A 24,292-nucleotide genomic window follows, 5' to 3' on the forward strand; every position below is an offset into this window, starting at 1 on the left:
TTTTGATGAGTTTGTTTTTAGACTGACATGGTAGGGTGCGTGTGAGAGGGACAGTTTGAGCATAATACAGGCAGAATATTTTGAGCCTGATATGGCCCTGTTTGAATGCTAAAGGATTAATGTTGTTAATCATTGTTAAATTGGGTATTATCAGAAAATTAATGGCTTGTGTTGACAGCTTTTAGTTAGGATTTCTAATCCCTATCAAAATAAAATAATAATCTGGGCTTGTTTGTTAAAAATCAAATTGTATAGTTACCATCACTATTGTTTTTCTCCGGTAAGCTATTGATGTATTTCAGTTTTTCTTTAATGATATCTATTTGTTCACTGTTTAATTCGGAGCTTTGTGCTGCAGTTATTTTCTGAACTTGGGATGTTGTCAGATAGTTGAACTGGTGTGGATGAAAGTTCTTGAAAAGAAGGGAAAAAATGAAAAGCACAGTTAAACATGAATGCAATATGTTATGAGACGTAGAGTACCTAGGCCTACATTGAGTAGGCATTGCAAGAGTCTATTTGTATTTTCTTAGTAGTATGTTGTAATTTCCACTGATTTAAAATTTGTGAAGAGTGATAGAACTTGCATTATTGTCTTTTGACAACTTTCAAATATTTGTTTAAAAGGTAAATACATGGCTCACAGACACTTTATCTTTGTTTCTCATTGAAAGTTTCCATGCTGGACTGAGTGAAGGATATAGCAGACACTTTGAGTTGTCTGCCATATCAGAAAGTATAGGAAGCCCTAATACTGATGGCTGAAACTACAGAGAATGTGCAAGGGCCAGTTATAATGCAAGAATTGTGTAGTTTGTATTGCAAGACAATTATACTAGGCTCGTCTGTTTCCCAAGTGAGTGAACCATTTACAGGTCACAGTAGCCTACTATGTCGCAAACTTGTAAAAATGGTGAACTGTTACCTTCAGAGATTCAGCTGCAATCTTTGGTATTGTGTCTGGAAGTATTGCAGTGATTTGTGTTGATGTCAGCTTCTGTAAATCTTCTGCTGATAAACCACCTGAAATGTATTGCATGCATTAGCTTGATTATTTTCTCAAAAGCTTACAGTAAACCACCCTCTACATATTTGATGGAAAAAGCAACATAGATTTTTCTTTTGTTGGAATTAGAGAGCAATAGTTCTGGTTTCAGGTTTCCATTAAGCCATTCAGTAGTTGGCAGTATTTCTTGTGGCAAGAGTCAACATAATATCACTGGCGTTTTAATTTCTTGCCAATGGTTGTAGCCTTCAGTGAAAGACAACTATGTGTCAGTGTGTATGTCTACATGCTGGCACTCTGTTGGTTATGAGAATGAGATTTCCAATTGATCCAAGTAACGGAATGACTTGCTTGTGAAATTAACAAGCATCCAGCTGTAGAAACTGCCAAATCAGATTGGAGCCTGGTGTTGCCATCCAGTTTCACCAGTCCTCAGTCATATCATCTAACCCATGCTAGCATGGAAGGTGGACGTTAAACGATGATGATGAGGGCTGACCCTTTGAAATACAGGTACTCATTTTTGCTAGTTGTGAGGACTGGAGCAAAGGGAGATAAAGTGCCTTGCTGTCAGTAATTGAACTCCTGACCCTAAGATCATGAGCAGGCTTCCAGACAGTTTCTGTCTACCAAATTACAAAAGGGTTTGGTTGGTGCTGCATAGCAGAATCCAGCAAGGATCACATGGTTGTAAAGACATAGCCATATTTGCACCACAAAATGCGCGATGGGATACTCAGTTAATATCAATCATATACGAAAGCATTTAACCACCATGTACTTCAACCCTAAGCTTGTATTGCATCCATTCTCATCTCTCTTGTTATTTATATCTTTTCTAAAGTTTTCAGCATTGCAAAGCATTCTTTTGCAAACTATTTGCATATTGATATGAATGTTACAGCCACTTCTTAGGTACAGAAATGATATGCTCTGCCCATTTTCCTCTTAAAGGTATTCTCAACATATATTTCATAATTTACATTTTATGGTGAGAAGAGATCCACGTGTGTTAAGAAGCTTGCTTCCTAACCACGTGGTTCTGGATTCAGCCCCACTGCATTGGACCTTGGGAAAGTGTCTTCTACTACAGACTCAGGTCAACCAAAGCCATGTAAGCGGATTTGGTAGATGGACACTATCTTTGTGTGTTTGTCCCCCATCACCACTTGACAACAAGTGTTGGTGTGTTTGTGCCCCAGTTCAGCAAAAGTGACTGATAGAATAAGTACTGGGTCTGATCCATTCCACTAAAAGTTCTTGGAGGTGGTGTCTCAGCATGGATGCCATCTAATGACTGAAGCAAGTAAAAGACCATTGTATAGTTGAGATTTTATGACAAGTAGACCAAGAAGTAGAATGCATACAATGAGGACTAAATCACAAATGAGGGATAGGGTAAATTGGTTCTACACATTGTAAAAAAAATAGGATGGAATGTGCAATGATTATAGGTTTGGTTGAAACAACACTACATTTGGAAGCCTCTTAATGGTTGTTCAGCACTTTCAGATAGTTCTCTAATGTTTTAAAATAAAGGATACATTAGAGAATGTAATTCTATATAACTTGAGAAATCTACATTCATGACCAGAATGCCTTTCATAAGTTTGCTTGATTAGATTTGGGTTGGACTTCATCAATACACACACATTCTTTTCATCTTGATTTTTATATTTAATTCCCATTTGAATAACTTTAACCAACTGTAGGAAAGACTAAGAAATGTCAGAACTTCATTTTAAATGTTAATGTATTGTATCATTGCTGTGACAGGTAAGTTATGGATAAACTAAGTCTCACTTTGGAAAAACACTTAGTTACCTCATTTTTCCTTACCTTAATCCTATTACCATATTTCTATAGAAGTACATTGTTTTTCTTTCAATAAAATTTAAAAATAATGAATATAGTGAAATAACATAGTCACTTTGAAGCTGATGTTTGGAACAAATTAACATGAAATTTTGATTGGATATTTTTAGTTCACTTTAAAACAAGGAGTCTATACAATAAGAACAAGAGCAGTTTAGTATCAAAAGGTTTAGAACATCAAGACTGATTGATTATGATTATCATAATCATCATCATCGTTTAACGTCCACTTTCCATGCTAGCATGGGTTGGATGATTTGACTGAGGACTGGTGAAACCGGATGGCAACACCAGGCTCCAATCTAATTTGGCAGAGTTTCTACAGCTGGATACCCTTCCTAACGCCAACCACTCAGAGAGTGTAGTGGGTGCTTTTACGTGTCACTCGCACGAAAACAGCCACGCTCGAAATGGTGTCTTTTATGTGCCACCTGCACAAGCCAGTCCAGGGGCACTGGCAACGATCTCACTCGAAAATCCTACGGGAGCCAGTCAGGCGGTACTGGCAACGGCCACGCTCAAAATGGTGCATCTCATGTGCCACCCGCACAAGAGCCAGTCCAGGGGCACTGGCAACGATCTTACTTGGCTTGCCGGGTCTTCTCACGCACAGCACATTTCCAAAGGTCTCGGTCAGTAGTCATCGCCTCGGTGAGGCCCAATGTACGAAGGTCTTGCCTCACCACCTCAGCCCAGGTCTTCCTGGGCCTACCTCTTCCACGGGTTCCCTCAACTGTTAGGGTGTGGCACTTTTTCACGCAGCTATCCTCATCCATTCTCACCACATGTCCATACCAGCGCAATCGTCTCTCTTGCACACCACAACTGATGCTTCCAATGTTCAGCTTTTCTCTCAAGATACTTACACTCTGACGGGTATTCACATTGACATTACACATCCAACGGAGCATACTGGCTTCATTCCTTGCGAGCTTACGTATGTCCTCAGCAGTTACAGCCCATGTTTCACTGCCATGTAGCATGGCTGTTCGTACGCATGCGTCATACAGTCTGCCTTTTACTCTGAGTGAGAGTCCCTTTGTCGCCAGCAGGGGTAAGAGCTCTCTAAACTTTTCCCAGGCTATTCTTATTCTAGCAGCTACACTTTCAGTGCACCCACCCCCACTACTAACTTGGTCGCCCAGATAGCGGAAGCTATCGACTACCTCTAGTTTTTCACCCTGGAATGAGATAGAAGTTGTTTCCTGTTTGTTTACAGTCTTTATTGCACCTGAACATCTGCCACAAACAAAAACTAACTTGCTAGTTAACCTGCCTTTGATATTGCTGCACCTCTTATGTGTCCATAGCTTGCACCGGGTACATCTTATAGAGTTACTACCTACTCCTTTTCTACATACTGAGCAGGGCCATCTACCTGAAGGGGTTTATGTTTTATCTACCTTCCTACTTATTAGGATTTTGGTTTTAGCTAGGTTGACTCTAAGGCCCTTCAATTCTAGACCTTGCTTCCACACCTGAAACTTCTCCTCTAGTTCTGATAGTGACTCCGCAATTAGGGCAAGGTCATCAGCATAGAGGAGCTCCCAGGGGCAACCTGTCTTGAACTCCTCTGTGATTGCCTGGAGGACTATGATAAATAAGAGGGGTCTGAGGACGGAACCTTGGTGGACCCCTACCTCTACCCGGAATTCATTGCTGTACTCATTTCCAACCCTCACCTTACTGGCAGCATCTCTGTACATGGCTCGCACAGCTCTCACTAACCATTCTTCTATCCCAAGTTTCCTCATTGACCACCAGATAAGGGATCGGGGGACCCTGTCAAAGGCTTTCTCCATGTCAACGAAAGCCAGGTACAGAGGTTTATCCTTAGCTAGGTATTTCTCCTGCAATACTGTTTATTGGTTTTTTAATGTAAGTCTTTGAAGAGATGTTTTATATATCCAAATCTAACAAAACAACAAGCATATGTTACTATTACTTACTAATCACAGCTCCCATGCTTGCAATTATTGAATCTGACCACTTGTCAACATCTTGGTATACATCTTTGGCTTTTTGGACCCAAAGTTTGTGCTGCTCATTTGTAAAACAGTCAATGTTTCCAAGTTCTCGAGCTGCAGTTCTGGAAGCAGATATAAAAGCATGGAAATATCACATGAACATGAGATTCTTATATCAACAATATTTTCAAATACCATTTTTATTGCTGGAGAGTGGGGTTTTGTTTTTTAGTTCACTTAAGATTAAATCCTTGTCTATAGGCACTTATTAATTTTATGCAGATATCCAACTATAGGTAAGTAGCTTGCTTACCAACCACATGGTTCCTGGTTCAGTCCCACTGTGTGGCACCTTGGGTAAGTGTCTTCTACTATAGCCTCGGGCCGACCAAAGCCTTGTGAGTGGATTTGTATATATATATATATATATATATATATATGTGTGTGTGTGTGTGTGTGTTTGTCCCCCCAACATCGCTTGACAACTGATGCTGGTGTGTTTACATCCCCGTAACTTAGTGGTTCGGCAAAAGAGACCAGTAGAATAAGTACTAGGCTTACAAAGAATAAGTCCTGGGGTTGATTTGCTCCACTAAAGTTGCTGCTCCAGCATGGCTGCAGTCAAATGACTGAAACAAGTAAAAGAGTAAACTGTGGCCATGCCTCATAAAATAAAGACATGAAGTTTGTATAAAGGAGATATCACAAGTGAGAAGTGTTAACGATAGTTGACACAAACAAATCACTTCATTTGCTGGATATAGCAACCAAATACCCTCAAATACTACCTGCTATCTTAAAAAGAAAGGATACGTTAGATAATCTTTGATTATAGATTTGCTGAATTGTGGCTGGCTTGGTACTAAGCAGCAACTGCTGTAAATTACAGTTTACTGTGTTAAACATGAGCAGAAAATGTGCGAGAAAAATAAACAGGTGCAGGCATGGCTGTTTAGTAAGAAGGTTGCTTCTCAACCACATGGTTCCAGGTTTGGTCCCACTGTGTGGCACCTTGGGCAGGTGTTTTCTACTATAGTCTCAGGCCAACCAAAGACTTGTGAGTGAATTCGGTAGATGGAAGCTGAAAGAAGCCCATTGTGTGTATATATATATATATATATATAAATATATATGGAGCAAATAATTTGCAAAGATATCATTGACTCTATTATTACCTAGTGTAACAATTTAAAAATGATAACAGAATCAATATTATAGGCGATTGCTGAAGAAAGTGAGGCTATTATGCCAGTCCACATGAGTCCAAATACTTGAATGTATGCTGAAAGATTGTCTTAGTCTATTTGCCTTCAGACTGTTGATTTCTGTAGTTATCAGTGTATTTTGGCAATTTAAATTCTAGCAGGTAGAGTTATTTCTAGCAGGTAGACATACTTAGTATGTCCTTTGATTAATTATGTATATATATATGTGTGTGTATGTGTCTTCTTGTCTGTGGTTGTCCCCCAACCACTTGAAAACTGGTGTTAGTGTGTTAACGTCCCATAACTTAGCCCAAAGTGCCATACAGTGAGACTGAACCTGAAAACATGTGGTTGGGAAGCAAACTTCTTCCCCACACAGCCATGCCTGTACTTGACAATATTTTGAAGTGCAGATTTGGGATATGCACTGTATATATAAAAGTTGATTTTCTTAGCTCAGGGAGCTGAAAAATAATGCTAATATTTGTAGCAATTAACCCTTTAGCATTCAGATTACTCTGTCAAATATAGTACTTATTTATTCACATTGTTTTGTAGCTTCGAGACTTCAGTGTTATGACTGTATATTTTTAGAATGGGATTGTAGGGTAGGTGTGAGAGGCCACATGTGGTTAGTTTAAATGCTAAAGGGTTAAGGCAATGAGTTGGCAGGATCACTACTGTGCCAGGCAAAATGTTTAGTGGCATCTTGTTCAAATTCTGTTGTGGTTAACTTAATTCATCCCTTTTGAGATCAATAAAATAAGTACCAGTTGAGCACTGGGATTGATGTAATCAACTTACCCTATCACCAAAAATTGCTGGCCTCATGCTAAAATTTGAACCAACATTTGTAGCATTTGAGCAAGCACTGAACTGACATCATCATCATCATCATCGTTTAACGTCCGCTTTCCATGCTAGCATAGGTTGGATGATTTGACTGAGGACTGGTGGACCAGGTGGCTACATCAGGCTCCAATCTGATTTGGCAGAGTTTCTACAGCTGGATGCCCTTCCTAACGCCAACCACTCCGAGAGTGTAGTGAGTGCTTTTACGTGCCACTGGCACGAAGGCTAGTCAGGCGGTACTGGCAGTGGCCACACTCGAAATGGTGTATTTTACGCGCCACCTGCACAGGAGCCAGTCGAGCGGCACTGGCACGATCTCGCTTAGCTATTATAAATATATTTTGTATTTAAAGATAATAACCATTTCTCTAATATTTGTTTCTTGCAAAGACATGAGGACTGGAATGAGCAGAGTGGATTACTAAATATCATTGACATCAGTACTTAACTAATTGTTTATTTTATCAACCCTGAAAGGATGAAAAGTAAAATTGATTTTGGCAGGGCTGCTCTTACAACCTGCTCAATTCAACATGCTTGTATTAAATGAATAAACAAATTTAAAAAATAAGGAGCACTCTGTCAGTTACGACGACGAGGGTCCCAGCTTGCTCATGAAATTAACGTGCAAGAGGCTGAGCACTTCACAGACACATGTACCCTTAACGTAGTTCTCAGGGAGATTCAGCATGACACAAAGTGTGACAAGGCCAACCCTTTGAAATACAGGTACTACTCATTTTTACCACTTGAGTGGATTGGAGCAATGTGAAATAAAGTGTCTTGCTCAAGGACTCAACATGTCACCAGGAATTGAACTCACAACCTTACGATCGTCAGCTGAATACCCTAACCACTAAGACACATGCCTTCATAATAAACAAATATATGGTGTGTGTGTGTGTTTCTAAAGGAAATAAAGTTGATGCAACTTACGAATATTCCTCAGATTTTATTGATTGAATAATATTAGTGTTCATGCCACAAAGCAGATTACGAAATGTTTGTAGTTCAAGGCTGGTGATAAGACTGTTGCTGGAGTTCAGTAACTTTTTATAAAGCACATCAAACGTTGCTTTCAACTGCAAAGAGAAACAAGTCATGATAATGGTTGCATTTATAATACATAAACACACATATACATAAACACACATAAGCACCTATTTATGCCTGCATTTCCTAAATATAGTGTCAGGTCCATTCCCATATCAATCCCTGGACAAATACTTTATACTAGCCCTTTAGTATTCAAACCAGCCACATCTGGCCTAAATATTCTACTTGTTTTGTGTTCAAACCAGCTAGATGCAGCCTCTCACACCTACCATGCAGTGTCCTTCTAAAAATAAGCAATCACATCATGAAGATCTCATAACTGCAAGATAATGCATGATTAATTCAAAGCAATATAAATGAATAAGTATTACATTTGACAGAATAATCTAAAAGGCTAGAAACAGTCTTGAAAAGAAGATACCAAACAGGAAATCTTCTGGTCCAGATCTCATTACAGGATATTGAGTAAAATATCTTAACTTTTATCTGTGTGATTTAGCAACATTGTATGGGAAGAATATCAAGGGTATGTTAAATGTACTCACATGGCTGTCAACACCCATCACCCTTCTCAGTCCCCAAAATAGCCAAACCATGAAAACTAAAAATTACTCTCCAATAATCTGTCAAAACATCATGTATATGTTCACTAGCAGCTTCAACTTGTTTCTACAGGATCATTGTACCACCAACAACATTGTAGCTCCTAAACAAGCTGGGTGAAAGAAGGAAGCTGGTATGTTACTATATCAACCCTTGTGGGCTTTTTTGAAACTCTTAACAATTCTGCCAGCTTGTGAGCTTTCTGCAAATAATGATAAAACAAATATCTTTACCTTATCAGAATTCCAGGTGATTTGATTTCCTAAAGCAAAAGCAAGATCCAATGTGTTGAGATCTAAGCTGCCAATTTCATCAACTGACAGACCTGGTATTGCAGGAACCACAGATTTCAAATCGGATTCAGACCATTTTGTAGATTTGGGTGAACCTAGGGCCTAGAATTGGAAAAAAAAAGAAAAAAATTACTGTATATTAATAAAAATTTTGTGAGTTATTAACATCATCTTTTTATGATTTTATATTTTAGATCATTTTTGATGAAGGTAGCCTATGACCATTATTGCAACTTTCAACATTGTTAACCATTTATGAAACACAGAAGGCAGGATTAATCATTCAGAAAATTTTAATTATTATTGAAAAATTTATCCCAGAAATTTACGCATGTAGAAAAGACAGTTAAAATAAATGTTAAGATAATACATCTGCAGACATGACTATGTGATTAAGAAGTACCACCTCTTTGTATATTGGACAAATGTTTACTATTATATCTCTGGGTTGACTAATGATTTGTGAGTAACATTTGGACTAAGGAAACTGTATGGAAGCCCATTGTGTCATCATCATTATCATGTAATATTTATTTTCCATACTGGCACCCTATGGAAACCTGCTTCCAGCATTATAAGTTAATTCCTCTAACAGACACCCAAGGAAAATGGAAGCATAGCTGACCAAAAACAATATGGAGAAGGTCCAAAGACACTGAAGCACCTACAGACAACTGCAATCCATTGCCAAAGATCAATACAGATGGAGATCACTTCTCAATGTCCTATGTCCCAGCAGAGTCAAATGAATAAAAGAGACATTATAAATATATGCTACAAAGGTACAGGTGATTAATCTGGAAAATTATAATCTTATCTGGTATCTACTCTTTCATCCATTTACTTGTTCCACTCATTGAACTGCAGCCATGATGGAGCACCGCCTTATATGGTTAGACAAACAAATCAACCCTAACACTTATCTTTAAGTTTAGCATTTTTTCTATCGGTCCCTTTTTTTTTTCCTTTTTTTGTCAAACCATCAAGTCATAAGGTAAATACACAAACCAGCACTAGTTGTCAAGTGATGAAAGAACAAACACAAAGACATACACATCATCATCATCCTCATCATCATCATTTAACATCTATTTTCCATGTTGGCATGGATTGGACAGTTTGAGAGGGTCTAGTTAGCTACAGGCCTGCATCTTGCTCCATGTCAGCTTTGACAAGGTTTCTACAGCTGAATGTCTTTCATAACATCACCTGCTTTACACTAGGTATACTGGATGTAGCTTTCATGCCACCATCACTGGTGCGTTGCCAAGTAACTTGCAAGGAAGGAAAGAATAAGAAAACAGAAAAAAGAAGAAAGGGAATGGGCTTCTCAAAGATCTTGTTTACCAAATTCACTCGCAAGGCATTGGTGGTCCATAGGACTAGTAGACACTTGCTCAAGGTTATGCACAAAGGGACTGAACCCAAAACCATGTGGTTGAGAAGCAAACTTCTTAACTACACAGACTTAAATTAAAGATTTTATAGATGAGGAATGTCCTGCAGCACTGAATTTAAAGAGATCTTTATCATGGAAATTCAATTGCTAAACATGTTCCTGAGTTAAAAAATAATTTTTTCCACTTCATTTTTCTAATATGTTCTACTTTGGGGAGGTCATATTGCCATTAAAAACACACACTGGTTGTACTTTACTTCCGTATAATTGAGTAAACATTGCTCATCTTATCAAAACCTTTTACAATACTACTGTGGATTTCCATGGTTTTCCTTTTTTTGTGAAAAGTTGCTGTAGAAGGGAGCAGTGAATTTTTCTTGGAAGTCTATTCATTCCAAAGTTCAACAGTGTTACAATATGTGATTTACATCAAGAATTTTGCAAAACAAACAAAAACTAAATACATTCCTTTGTAAGAAAACTGTATTTGTTATACTCACGACTTTAGCTTTCTCTGCAAAAACAGCTTGATGATTTGTAGTCCAGGATTTTACCACACTGAGTTTTTCCATACAAGTCAGAAAATTTTCATTGCAAAGCATTTCTTTCAAAGATTCAGGGTTTATCATTTCCGCTGCACTGCCCAGTTGAGAGGGTAGTTCACAGTCACATGCTGCAACCAAGGGAAATCACCATGTATTATATCTATAATATCAATTTCATATGTAACATTCAGGTATGGAAGAAAGAAATAAAACACAATCGATTATACGCATCATCATTTGAATGTACAGTGAAGGCATATTGCTCAGTAGTTAGAGCGTTGGGCTCACAATCATAAGGTAGTGAGTTTGATTCTCAGACTAGGCTGTGTGTTGTGCTTTTGAGCGAGACATTTTATTTCATTTTGCACCAGTTCACTCAGCTGTAGAGTTGCAACGTCACTGATGCCAAGCTCAGCCTTTGCCTTTCTCTTGCATAACATTGGTGGCATGGAGAGGGGCAGTTGGTATGCATGGATGACTGCTGGTCTTCCATAAACGACCTTGCCCAGATTCGTGCCTTGGAGGGGAACTTTCTAGGTGCAATCCCATGGTCATTCATGACTGAAGGGGGTCTTCTTTTACCATTTGAATGTCTACTTTTCCATACATGCATGGGTTGGACAGAATTTGTTGATGCTCTTCCTCTTGCCAACTCTCACCTGTTTCCATGTGAGGTAATATTTGCCCATGAACAGATGTTTTACAGAAGATTGGAAGCAAAGGATGTCATCTGCATGAGGGTGAAACTGACAATTATTATGCAATGTCAACGCAAGGCAGTAGTAACACATACACACCTGCATATACATATATACATACATACGCACACACACACACACAATGGATTTTCAGTTTCCATCTACCAAATCCATACACATGGCTTTGGTCAGCCCAGGGCTTAAGTAGAAGACATTTGCCCAGTGAGCCATACAGCAGAACTGAACCAGAAACCATGTGATTGGGAAGCAACAGGTTTGGCTGTGTGGTAAGAACTTTAACCCTTTGGTATTTAAACCGGCCATATCCGGCCCAAAATATTCTACCTGTTTTACATTCAAACTGACTGGATCCAGCCTCTTACATTAATCCTACAATGCCATGCTAAAAATAAACAATAACATCATCAAAATCTCAAAGCTACAAGATAATGCATGAGTTATTTAAATCAACATAAATAAATAAGCAATACACTTGATAAAATAATTTGAATACTAAAGGGTTAAACACATACTATTTTCATTTGTAAGACAATTGACTGTTAAACTATGGCATGAAATTAGGAACAAAATTTATTATTGACACATCATTTACATAATTTACAACAGTTAAGTCAAATAAGCAAATACAATCATCCATCAACAGGTGCTTGCGTAGTATACTTAAAATTAGATGGCCCGAACACATAAGCAATATGGAGCTATGGCAAAGAACAAATCAAGTTTCGATTAGGGAGAAAATATTTAAGAAATAGTGGAAGTGGATTGGTAGCACAATTAGAAAAGACACACCAAATGTAGCGAAAAGTGCTTTACAGTGGAATCCGGATGGATATAGAAAGAGGGGTAGGCCTAAGAACTCATGGCGTAGATCAACACAAAAGGAACTAGAGAAAGGGGGACATTCATGGCAGAGTATAAGTACAGAAGCGAAAAACTATGCAACATGGAATTCAATTATAAGTGGCCTATATCCCGCGTTGGAGGGTTAAAGGCAAGAAAAAAAAAAAATTATTTGTTAGACAACTCATGAGGAAATCATCATCATTATTTTAACATCTATATTTCCATGCTGGCATGGGTCGGATGAAAATGCATTTGTACAGAATTCTATACAGCTGGATGCTCTTCATAAAGCCAACTGGCACTTGTTTCCAAGCAAAGTAATAACCTCCTAGTCTATCCAACAACAAGCAGCCTGGACTTGGTTATGTAGAGAACTGGCAACAAATAGCAATATGTGAATGAGCTTTTTGGCCTTTTGTTTACAATCAGTAAACCCATGTGAAGATGAGTGTGTATGTGTGCATCCAAATAAGAACAAAACCAAATGTTGATGTTTTGAATGCATTTAATACACATTTTCAAGTAGTTATGTAAGATAACCTTTACATAATACTATCTTCTATATTCAAACACCAAATCATACAACTCGATATACACACACAAACACAAACATGCATACAAGCAGAAGGCTTCTTCCAGTTTTCATGTACCAAACTCATTCACAAGTTTTCGGTCAGCCTAAAGGTAAAGTAAAGTTACTTTCTCGAGTCATACTGACTCATAAATGCTGGTGTTATGGTGAATATTTTCCCTACCTGGATGGGATGCTGGCTCATTGCAAAAAATAATAAATCGTCGATTCCGGGCATTTTCGACCATGAGGAATCCATTGGTGCAACTCCCAGCTTGCTATCTTGTAAGGTGTGGATTTCTATAGATGCAACACACACCTGGCCTTGCTCGGGATTAAAATAGCATAGATTTTTATTGCTTTACTTGTTTCAGTCATGTGACTGCAGCCATGGTGGAGCACTGTCGTTGGTTGAAGAAATCAACCACAGGATTTATTCTTTGTAAGCCTAGTACTCATTCTGTGAGTGTCTTTTACGAAACCGCTAAGTTACAGGAATGTAAACACAGCAGCAAAGGATCATCGTAGCTAGAAGGGGACTTAACTCATGCTTCGACTTTAAAATTGTTATAAGTCTTGGTTTAAAATTTTTTTTAATACAAAAATTCACGTCTTAGGAAGCAATAAAAAAAATAATAAATGGTCGATTCCAGGAATTTTCGACCATGAGGAATCCATTGGTGCGACTCCCAGCTTGCTATCTTGTAAGGTGTGGATTTCTATAGATGCAACACACACACACACACACACACACACACACACACACACACACACACACACACACACGCTCACAAACTCAGCTATATATATATATATATATATATATATGTGTGTATATATATATCACCTCTGTATACTAACAAACAAAAGCGGGAACACAATGCTTATATATGCATAGTGATAGTGACCATTTCCATAAATATAAACATTTCTAGTCAATCGTTTCTCAGATATGATTTTTTGGGGAATTTTCATTCATCAAAAAACCTTGAAATATGTATTTTTCACAGGGTGTAATGCTTATGCAGTTTGACTTGTGTTGATATTAATTGCACTGTTTTGTATTCTTTATAGTTTACTGGAGGACGATTTAGAGTAAATAGGGTTCAATAGGGATGAAACTATTCATGATGGGTCTACTGTATTGTTTTGACACCACTGTTATCGTTTCTTCTGTTGGCCAAATGTGTTACCTCTGACTATCCTTGTTCTTAATACTCTTGAGGGTTTAAATCAGAGCAATAATAGCATATAATAGATTATCAACAAAGAAAAATTTTCTGTTTATTACCAGTGGTTGACCTTCGTCGCCTGCGTCTTTTTGCTTGTTTATTCACCAGAGCTCCAATAACCTTTTTCAAATATGGATCTAGTTGTGAACATGCAGTTTCGTCACCTGTTTCTGTTATGCAGCTTTTCTTCAGCAACACCTGTGTTTTTATAGCTTCAGTTAGTAGCAAGGAAGCTGACTCAAGGTTCGTCTGTAAATAAAAGGACAAATTTACTTTCATTTGAATAGTTAATTAGCTACCTATTTATTTCTTCTATTAAGTCAATACACAACAACTACAATGAATGTTTGTTGAATATCAACGTCCTGAAAAGTTGAAGAATGTTTTTGCCTCTTCTACAAATACTACCATTATTTTTGTTCCTCTTAACTTACTGTGTACTAATTCAGTCCTAACTCATTCAATGCACCCATCTTTTTTTCTATTAATATTTCTACTATGTATGATTCCAAAGATGCTTCACTTAACATTTTTTTCCAAGTTTTTTTTCCTCATAATTGTTCTCAGAAACTACCAGCTTACCAATAATTCCTCCAACATTCACCTGTTGAAGATAAAATTTAATATGAACTATATCGTTCTTATTCTCCTGGAAGACTTGCAAGAGCTATTGTGATTGCCCTTTCCTTCTCCCATCCAGCAATTTTTTAGGGGAAAAAATTTTTGTCAGTAAAATTGATACCAATATTTGACCAATATTCTATGTTAATCAACCCCAGAAAGATGAAAGGCGAAGTTAACATTTGATAGGATTTGAACTCAGAATGCAAAAAATAAAAAATAGAAATAAAAAAAGAAAAGAAAAATTGATAATTCTAGAGAACTTTGGAAATGAAAGGGTCAAACCTTTTCTTATCAACCTGCTTTAAACTGACTCTGATCCTGTGATACAAATTTGCCAGATTTTAAGTTTCAGAGCTAAGATGTGTTGAAATGGAAGCAACCACAGAGTGGAAGAGCCAGTTAATAGCATACATACCTGTTAAATCCACTTTAAAGAAAATTTAACAGCTTTGCATGTTATCAAGTGGCCCTTCTGCATTGTTTTAAAGTGTTGAATAAAAACCTTTCATCATAATTTTATAAAAGAACCTTTTGTTAAATTATGCTTCAAACACCAGCTTGATAAAGCTGTAAGCAAAGTGTCTTTTAAGGACTCAATGTATCAACTATCAATTCTTTTGATTCAGAAGGATAACACCAAAATGGTATTGTTAAAAGTGATTCTATCCTTATAGAGAAACCATAGTAGATCATTGCTCTAGGATTTACAAATACTCTTTTACTCTTTTACTTGTTTCAGTCATTTGACTGTGGCCATGCTGGAGCACCGCCTTTAGTCAAACAAATCAACCCCAGGACTTATTCTTTGTAAGCGTAGGACTTATTCTATCAGTCTATTTTGCCGAACCGCTAAGTTACGGGGATGTAAACACCCCAGCATCGGTTGTCAAGCGATGTTGGGGGGACAAACACAGACACACAAACATACACACACACATATAACGACAGGCTTCTTTCAGTTTCCGTGTACCAAATCCACTCACAAGGCTTTGGTCGGCCCGAGGCTATAGTAGAAGACACTTGCCCAAGGTGCCACGCAGTGGGACTGAACCCCGAACCATGTGGTTGGGAAGCAAGCTACTTACCACACAGCCACTCATGACAACTTTATTAATGTCTTTTGGTGGTTGGTCTCTTTGTTATTCAGGGAAGAATGGGAAAAAAATTACTCTACGTAAAATGCCATAGTTTGAATATCTTTCAAAATACATTTGCATGACTAAAGTCAATAGGAGGCTAAACAATAACAACATCAACTACCACCCAGAAAGACTATGAATTTTTAACCTTATAATTACTGAACACTTACCTTTGGTATCTTATCAATGTCATCCCGACCTGCAATAAAGATGCTGCTTAGAGTGATATTATCTGTAGTCAGAGTGACAGGATTGCTGAGGCTGTTAAATATAAGGAACATGTAATAATAACATTACTACAGAACATCATTACAAGTCATCAGTATCCTAACCGTCATCATAATATCTATCCTTTCCATTACCACCGCTGCCGCCACCACCACCACCACCACCACAATCATCACCACTATCATGTCTCACTCCTAACATCTCTTCAATCGTTATTTCTTTCTCAATCACAACTGTGTTCCATTACCCAAATCGCCATTCTTATCATCGCTACCCAAACCACCACCACAACCATATTCCACCACTAAATAAATCATCAAACAATTTTGCTTTATTTCAAAGACTTGTCAAATCAAAATGCAAAAACATTTTTTTGTTTTTTACCTGTCGATCTTTTTAAGTCTGTTGCTGATTTCTTCAAAAACAGGTTTGTCTTGTACACTTTGTGACAAAATCTGTGCTGCTTCTAGAAGTTGTTCATCATCTAATTTTTTAATATCGGACACATCAAGGAAATTAATTAAATTTCCAAATTCTTCAAAACTTAATTCTTTATCCACTACTAACTAAAAACAAAAAAGAAAAAAAAAATATTTATAATGAATACATGAAGAATAAACCTTGTAATAATCATTATAACAAAATATTATTACTATAGTGCAATGGAACTGTAATGTGAGGAACAAAATACAGTTCATCTACCTCTCAGTGTCAGCTGTTCAACTGGATTAAATCTGAGATCTGCCCTACTTGCCTGACCTACTGCTAGAACCTACTGCTAATGCCCTTTCTAGCTTGCATGTCTACTCATATCCATCCACTATGGCTGCCTGAGGTGAAAGAGGCCCACACCAGTCCTACTTCCAACCATGTCATCACTTACTCTTCCTCTTCCAGTAGGGTCCCTCAGCCACTGATGTTACTGACCCTTTCCTTCCATTCACCTCATCCCCACAATTACTAAACAGTGTAAATGTTTATTTCATAACATTATTGGAAGAATATTGGAATCATCAAATATCACAATGTTTAGTGGATTATTCCTAGATAGGAATTTAACCTTTTTGATACCACCCACTTAGACTCCTCTGGTTCTAAAGTACAAAACTCTGTTTTAAAGTGTTTTAAATTAAAACTTTCTACTAAAATTTCATATTCATTTATGTTCTTAAAATCATCTTAATAAGGAAAAAGTTATTTTGTTATATTCTTTATTAGTTTTGAAACTAACTGCAAAAAAAAAAAAAAAAGAAGGAATTGTATTCTGAAATATCATCGAACTATGGATAACTAAATTACAACAGGTATATAGTCCATTTTTTGCATTATAGTGCATTGTTGTACCATTCAAAACTTTTTATTCTTTAAAAAGCTGTTTTTTGTAGTGTATATAATTCAAACACTTATCTTACTTCAAAACATAAGTTTCTGAATATTTTTCCAGATTCTTCAGACATTTTTTCATTCATGCTATTTCCAAGATTTTTGCACACACTTTTAGCAACTTCTAAATCAGATTTCACATCAAGGTCCTTGATTTCACTGAAAATAAATTCAAACAAATATGCAAATTTAAAAATAGAAGTAAGAAGGATCTTCTTTCTCTTTGAAAAACATCTATTGTCTTTACAGAAATGTATTTAAATTCATGGATTCATTCTAGTTTTCAAGTACAAGGAAGTTGAGAGCTATAGCAGCCCTCGGTGAAGATTTCCTAATAGGAGGATTCACTTCAGCATTGAAAACAATAAAAGGCTTTGCTAATTACAGTGCTACCACTATATACTATTCAAGATCTGTATCAATGCTGTATTTCCTATCAACATCATCACCATCTTTCTCTTTCTCACAAACACACATACACACACACATATATATTTATATGTGACAGGCTTTATTTTTAGTTTCTGTCTACCAATCCACTCACAAGGCTTTGGTTATTCTGGGACTATAGTAGAAGACACTTGTCTAAAGTGCCAGACAGTGAGACTGAAATTGGAACCTTGTAGTTGGGAAGCAAACTTCTTACCACACTGCCCTACCTACACCTTATCTATAAAAGTGTCTTCTGCTATAGCCTCGGCCGACCAAAGCTTAGTGAGTGGATTTGGTAGATGGAAACTGAAAGAAGCATGTCGTATATATATATATATATATATATATGTGTGTGTGTGTGTATATATATTCGTGTGTATGTATCTGTGTTTGTTCCCACCTCCATCGCTTGACAACCGATGTTGGTGTGTTTACATCTCCATAACTTAGAGGTTTGACAGAAGATACCAACAGAATAAGTATTAGGCTTACAAAGAATAAGTCCTGTGGTCAGTGACTGAAACAAGTAAAAGAAAATATTGCCAAAGTTTATAGTGAGGAATTGTACCACCTGTGACAGTTTGGACCTAAATGATGCACAGACAATCTTGCATTTGCTAGAGTAATGATGAGAGAATCCCAAAGCAGATGTAACAATATTGTAATAAAAATATTATTTCAATGATTCCAGTAAGTGCAGATGGTAAATGTAAATGCAGACATATTCCAGTCTTATTAAAACTTTCTCAGCAAAGCAAAGACCTTATTGTACTTTTTTTTTTTTAATCATAGGTGCTTGCGTAGTATACTTAAAATCAGATGGCCCGAACACATAAGCAATATGGAGCTATGGCAAAGAACAAATCAAGTTTCGATTAGGGAGCAAATATTTAAGAAATAGTGGAAGTGGATTGGTAGCACAATTAGAAAAGACACACCAAATGTAGTGAAAAGTGCTTTACAGTGGAATCCGGATGGATAAAGAAAGAAAGGTAGGCCTAAGAACTCATGGCGTAGATCAACACAAAAGGAACTAGAGAAAGGGGGACATTCATGGCAGAGTATAAGTACAGAAGTGAAAAATCATGCGACATGGAATTCAATTATAAGCGGCCTATACTCCGCGTTGGAGGGTTAAAGGCAAGAAAGAAAGAAGGTCTGCTAGATGAGGTCTAACTTGGTTCCAACAGGCCTAAGATTAAAAAAAAAACACTAAAAACACTAAGACATCAATAATTTGCCAAAATTAACTCACTTTATAGCATATTTTATTGTGCAGCTAGCTTTATCACTGTCTTTGATTACATTCACTTTCTTCTCTTTTAAGACAGAAAATAATAATTTTGCCTGAAAAAAAAAATGAAGTACTGTTAATAGTAGAACTCAAAATATTGAGTTTTATATCTTTTTACACTCACTTACAGTTGTTCATTCAATATGATATCAAGGGCATTTGTGGCGGTATGTGGTTTAGTGGTTAGGGTGTTGGACTCATGATCATAAGATTGTGGTTTCAATTCCTGGACTGGGTGACACATTGTGTTCTTGAGCAATACACTTCATTTCATGTTGCTCCAGTCCACTCAGCTGGCAAAAATGAGTAATCCTATGACAGACCAGTGTCCCATCCAGGTGGGGAATTTATACGTCATTGAAACCATGAAACCGGCCCTTACGAGTCTGCATGACTTGAGAAATTAACCTTTATATCAAGGGCATTTCTTTAGTAATATACTGTCTGTGCAAAGTAACCCATCATCATGCTTGTGCCATTTTTTTTTTATTAATTTTAATTTTGTAAGATAATATATGGTTGATTAAATCATTGACCAAATTTTAATTCCTGGTTGAAACTGAATCTTGTATCTACTGGCAAAAAACTCCAAAAGGAAACTCCTCAAAAGCCCAACTGGAGCTCATTGAGTAACCCTTATAAACCCTATACTCTGGCCAGTTGACAGAATTTCCAAGGATTCCTTGATCACAACCATCAGTTCCTAGCCATTACAAGAGTAAAAAAAGGACTTTAAAATTACTTGCTTTTTTACCTGATGTCACCCCCTCCGTCACTCCTAGCACATTATCCACTAATGTCCTCTCACACTTTTTGTATGTTACCCACTATGCCACATATGTGTAATAAAGCAATGCATTTTCAGAAAGATACGAACCTAGAAACTTCCCAATTTACTTCCAAAGCTGTATGTCCCTCTTGTGAAATTGCTAGCTTCAACCATGTAAATTGAGCTTTGGTCCATAATTTGGGGAGAGATAAACCTTGCTAAAGTGATTAGCAAACAACACATATGAAGAGGGAAGTTTTATTAAACCAATTGTTTGACTGGCAAGAAACAATTGTTAAATTCCCTCAATTCACACTTAACAGTCTTAAAAGAAAAAGACACATTGGATAACGTAGTTTCTACAAACATTATGTCTAAATAAAAAGAAAAGAAATGAGATGATCACAGATGAAATGCCTTTGAGGATAGACCTGCTTGATCAGGTCTGACCCAGAGCTAAAAACCAAACAGTAGCATCAGCAGCAGCAGCAGCGGCAACAGCAACAACAGTCTCTCTTATTCAATTACACACACAGAACGATGAGAGAAGTCAATAAATATGTTTCAAAGATACTAGAATAAATTCAGCTACTTACCACATCAATATTAAGATCACGTTCATATTTACATGCTTCTTGTACCACTTCAGAAGTTTTGTCTGCATCTAACTCGTTGAGCATTTCTTTTGTCACTTTTGTTGTGAGGATACCCAGTTTATCTGGATCTGTCTTGAGAACCTCTTTTACCATTGAGGAACACTTCTTACTCATTGCCAGAGCCTGCCATACAAAAATTGAACACAATGTTTTGAGAGAAAGATATTTTTTAAAGGTTAGTGTTTATTTAAATGGTCGACCAGCGTCTTGTGAGTGAATTTGGTAAACAAAAGCTGTGTGAAAGCCCATCACACACATGTGTATATATACATTCATACACCATTGTTAATTTGTTTACATCCCTAAGCAACAGAAGTTGACAGAATAAGTAGCAGACTTGAAAATAAGCACTGGGGTTAATTTGTTTATGAAAATCTGTCAAGGCAGTGCCCCAGCATGGCCACAGATCAATGACAGGAACAAGTAAAAGATAAAAGATTGAATGGTCATTTATCTTTTTTTCTTAATTGCTTAGTCAAGAGGGATAAGAATTGCTGATAACATAATCCTTTGCAGAGTCTCTGAGACAGGTGGAAGGGAAGGTGCTGGAGAGAAAGAAAGGGAAGTGGAGAGACAGGAAGGCATCCTGAAACTGGAATCCTGGCCTGAAACTGAAACCCTGACAACAGAATAGATTCTGCCAAATGCACTCAAAAATTTGGTGGCGGTCTTATTCTGAGTGATGGATGAATCCTTTTGATACCAGCCTACCTGAGGCTGCCTATGTTTCTCTGATACAAACTTCATGTTTTAACAATTTAGCATTCAGACTACCCTGGCTGGACGTAATTAAAGAAGATCTTCTGAGGTTCAACATCATTTTGAAGGATGTGGAAAGGCTGGCTTTGGATCACCAGCGATGAGGGTTTACACACTATGACATCTCCTGGATTACTAGCCTAGGATGACCCCAGCCCCATTGAGATAGAGTATGATTGAGAGAGGGAGTTTTGAACTAACCATGCATTGTATCAGAGCTTTGAGATTTTGATAAAGTGATTGCTTATTTTAAGAATGACATTGTCAAGTAGGTGTGAGAGGTCAGATCTGACTATTTTGATCATAAAACAGGTAGAATATTTGGGTCAGACATAGCCAGTTTAAATGCAAAAGGGTTAAAGTCATCTACATTTAAACTACTTATCAAATTTTCACAATTAATTTTCTAAACATCATCTTAATAATGGCAAAGTCTGTTTATTAAATTCTTCATTATTTTTGGAATTAATTGGAACCAAGGTAGTGTATTTCAGCAGAAATATGGTAACATAAATGTTGAGTCTTATCATAAGTCCTGGTTGAACGTAAGAGATCAGAATAAATATTGTATGGTATTTCAACCAATGCACTAATGACTCTGCTTATTAATCACTAAAGAGATTAAGGAACCTGACTACTGACCCCATGATCAAGATTCTTAAACCTAAGCAAAGCAAATGACTGTTTTCTCTGTGAACCAACGAAAGAGACTTTACATTGTTGCACAACCTGCTAGAAATAGCTGTCAAACCTTTCTCAGTACCCTGCTGCTATAAAAGGACACATGGGATATTATTATCTGGGTGGCATTATTCCAGAAAATAAGATGAAATAGCCATGACCGGAATGTCCTTTGATCATACATATATCTGTTCTAAGGTGGTTAATTGACAGAATAGTTGCCTTGTGGCATTTATGTTCTGAGTTCAAATTCCATGGAGGCCAATTTTTTTCGTTCATTCTTCTGAAGCTGATAAAGTAAAGTACCCATTGAAGTTTGTAGACTGGCAGAATTGTTTTAACATTTGTTCTGATCCAGAACATAAAGGTTTTGAGTCCAAATCCTGCTGAGGTCAACTTTGTTTTTCATCCTTCTGGGGTTGATGAAGTAAAGTACGAGTCCAAGTCATGTAGTAGAATGACAGAATTGTTGGAGCATTCGATAAAATGTTTTATAGCATTTCTTTCTGGCTTTTTCTAAAATTCTGAAAGCAATAGGCTTGCCCTTTATGGGTGCCAGTGCCACTTAAAATTCACTTATACTTCTGCTGCCTAAATGCACCCATGCCAGTGGCATTTAAAAAGCAGCCAGCACATTCTGTAAAGTGGCTGGTATTAGGAAGGACATCTAATTTCTTTACTGCCCACAAGGGGCTACACACAGAGGGGACAAACAAGGACAGACAAACGGATTAAGTCGATTATATCAACCCCAGTGCATAACTGGTACTTTTTCAATCGACCCTCAAAAGGATGAAAGCAAAGTCGACCTCAGCGAAATTTGAACTCAGAATGTAGCGGCAGACGAAATACCGCTAAGCATTTCGTTCGGCGTGCTAACGTTTCTGCCAGCTCGCTGCCTTGTTAGGTGTCCTAGGAAGCACATCTAGCCATAGAAAAATGCCACAACAGACAGTTGGAGTCTGGGTAGCAACCTGGTTGGTCAGCTCCCATCAAATTGTTTAACCCATGCCAACATGGAAAATGAACATTAAACGGTGATGATTCTGATGATGACGATGATGATGATGATGATGATGATGATGGTACTCTGCTGTTATGATTAAAAAAAAAAACAAGGAAAGGCAATAGGAAACTATCTTTGTACTATATCACATAAATTCAATGAAAAGAATGTAACACGAAGTCATTCAGTAATGTAAACAAAAGGAAGAATTTCTTCTCTAGCAGTGCTTTGTGACCTGGGATTAAGCAACAAACACCCTCTTTACTTCAATTAACTTAGATCCTTAGTCACCTAGAAATAGCAGCAATATTTGCTTCAAGCTATATCCTGCAATCTTATTTAAAGAAAAAAAATTTTAAAAAAACGAAAAAATACATTGAATAATGTTCTCCTGTCTCCAATATTTCAGCAGAAAATATCAAAGAGTTTGCTCAGTGGATCGTTAGCAACAAACAACTCTCTCAATTTGCTTAGTTGACAATCAATTCTATACCTCTTTCATGGTTGAGTAGCTGGCAATATAAAGGCAATTTAGAATATTCATCCCTCTGTGATATTTATTGTGTTTTTAACATAGCAAGTGCATAAAAAGTATTATCCCAGGGCAAATACTGCAGTAACTGGCCTCTTGTGTGTTCATATACACATACAAAATTCAGGTAAATCATTTTTGAAAGATGAATAAAGTGAAACAAAATAGGCTCAAAGAATAAAATTCCTACCTGATCCAGCTTTAATTCACTTATTGCAATGTCTTTGTTACACAATACATCTTCTGATAATTTATCAAGCTGCGTTACTGGTATCACAGCAAGGAGGGATGAACGGAGGACCAAGTTCATTGTGCTGTCATCAGGTTCATCTGCCATTACCTGGAAAGGAAAATATATTTTGTGTGTGTGTGTATATATATACATATATATATATATATATATATATATATATATATATATATATATATATACATATACATATATATATATATATATATATATATATATATATATATATATATATATATATATATATATATATATATATATATGTATTTTTATATTATTAATAAATTTATAAAATTATCAATAATATTCGTAGGAAATCAATATTTAATATTTCGAAAGATATATATCCGATATGACACGGTAAAATAATAAA

The 24,292-nt window shown here is 36.8% G+C and overlaps 1 protein-coding gene across 2 annotated transcripts in view; it reads right to left on the reverse strand.

Moving 5' to 3' along the window:
• Positions 1-24,292, reverse strand: part of LOC106874393 (uncharacterized) — a 126,878-nt gene that overhangs the window by 1,011 nt on the left and 101,575 nt on the right. For both annotated transcript variants that reach the window (XM_089352840.1, XM_089352839.1), the window contains exons 36-48: positions 23,860-24,009; positions 20,632-20,814; positions 19,228-19,319; positions 17,570-17,699; positions 16,542-16,723; positions 16,100-16,190; positions 14,226-14,415; positions 10,757-10,929; positions 8,798-8,959; positions 7,842-7,987; positions 4,831-4,970; positions 926-1,023; positions 260-413 (exon numbers count right to left, since the gene is read on the reverse strand). In XM_089352840.1, the coding sequence (XP_089208966.1) occupies positions 260-413; positions 926-1,023; positions 4,831-4,970; positions 7,842-7,987; positions 8,798-8,959; positions 10,757-10,929; positions 14,226-14,415; positions 16,100-16,190; positions 16,542-16,723; positions 17,570-17,699; positions 19,228-19,319; positions 20,632-20,814; positions 23,860-24,009 (1,891 nt within the window). The remainder of the gene's footprint in view (positions 1-259; positions 414-925; positions 1,024-4,830; positions 4,971-7,841; positions 7,988-8,797; positions 8,960-10,756; positions 10,930-14,225; positions 14,416-16,099; positions 16,191-16,541; positions 16,724-17,569; positions 17,700-19,227; positions 19,320-20,631; positions 20,815-23,859; positions 24,010-24,292) is intronic.

The sequence above is a fragment of the Octopus bimaculoides genome, chromosome 5, assembly GCF_046866305.1.
Source record: "Octopus bimaculoides isolate indiv1 chromosome 5, ASM4686630v1, whole genome shotgun sequence".
Classification (NCBI taxonomy): domain Eukaryota; kingdom Metazoa; phylum Mollusca; class Cephalopoda; order Octopoda; family Octopodidae; genus Octopus; species Octopus bimaculoides.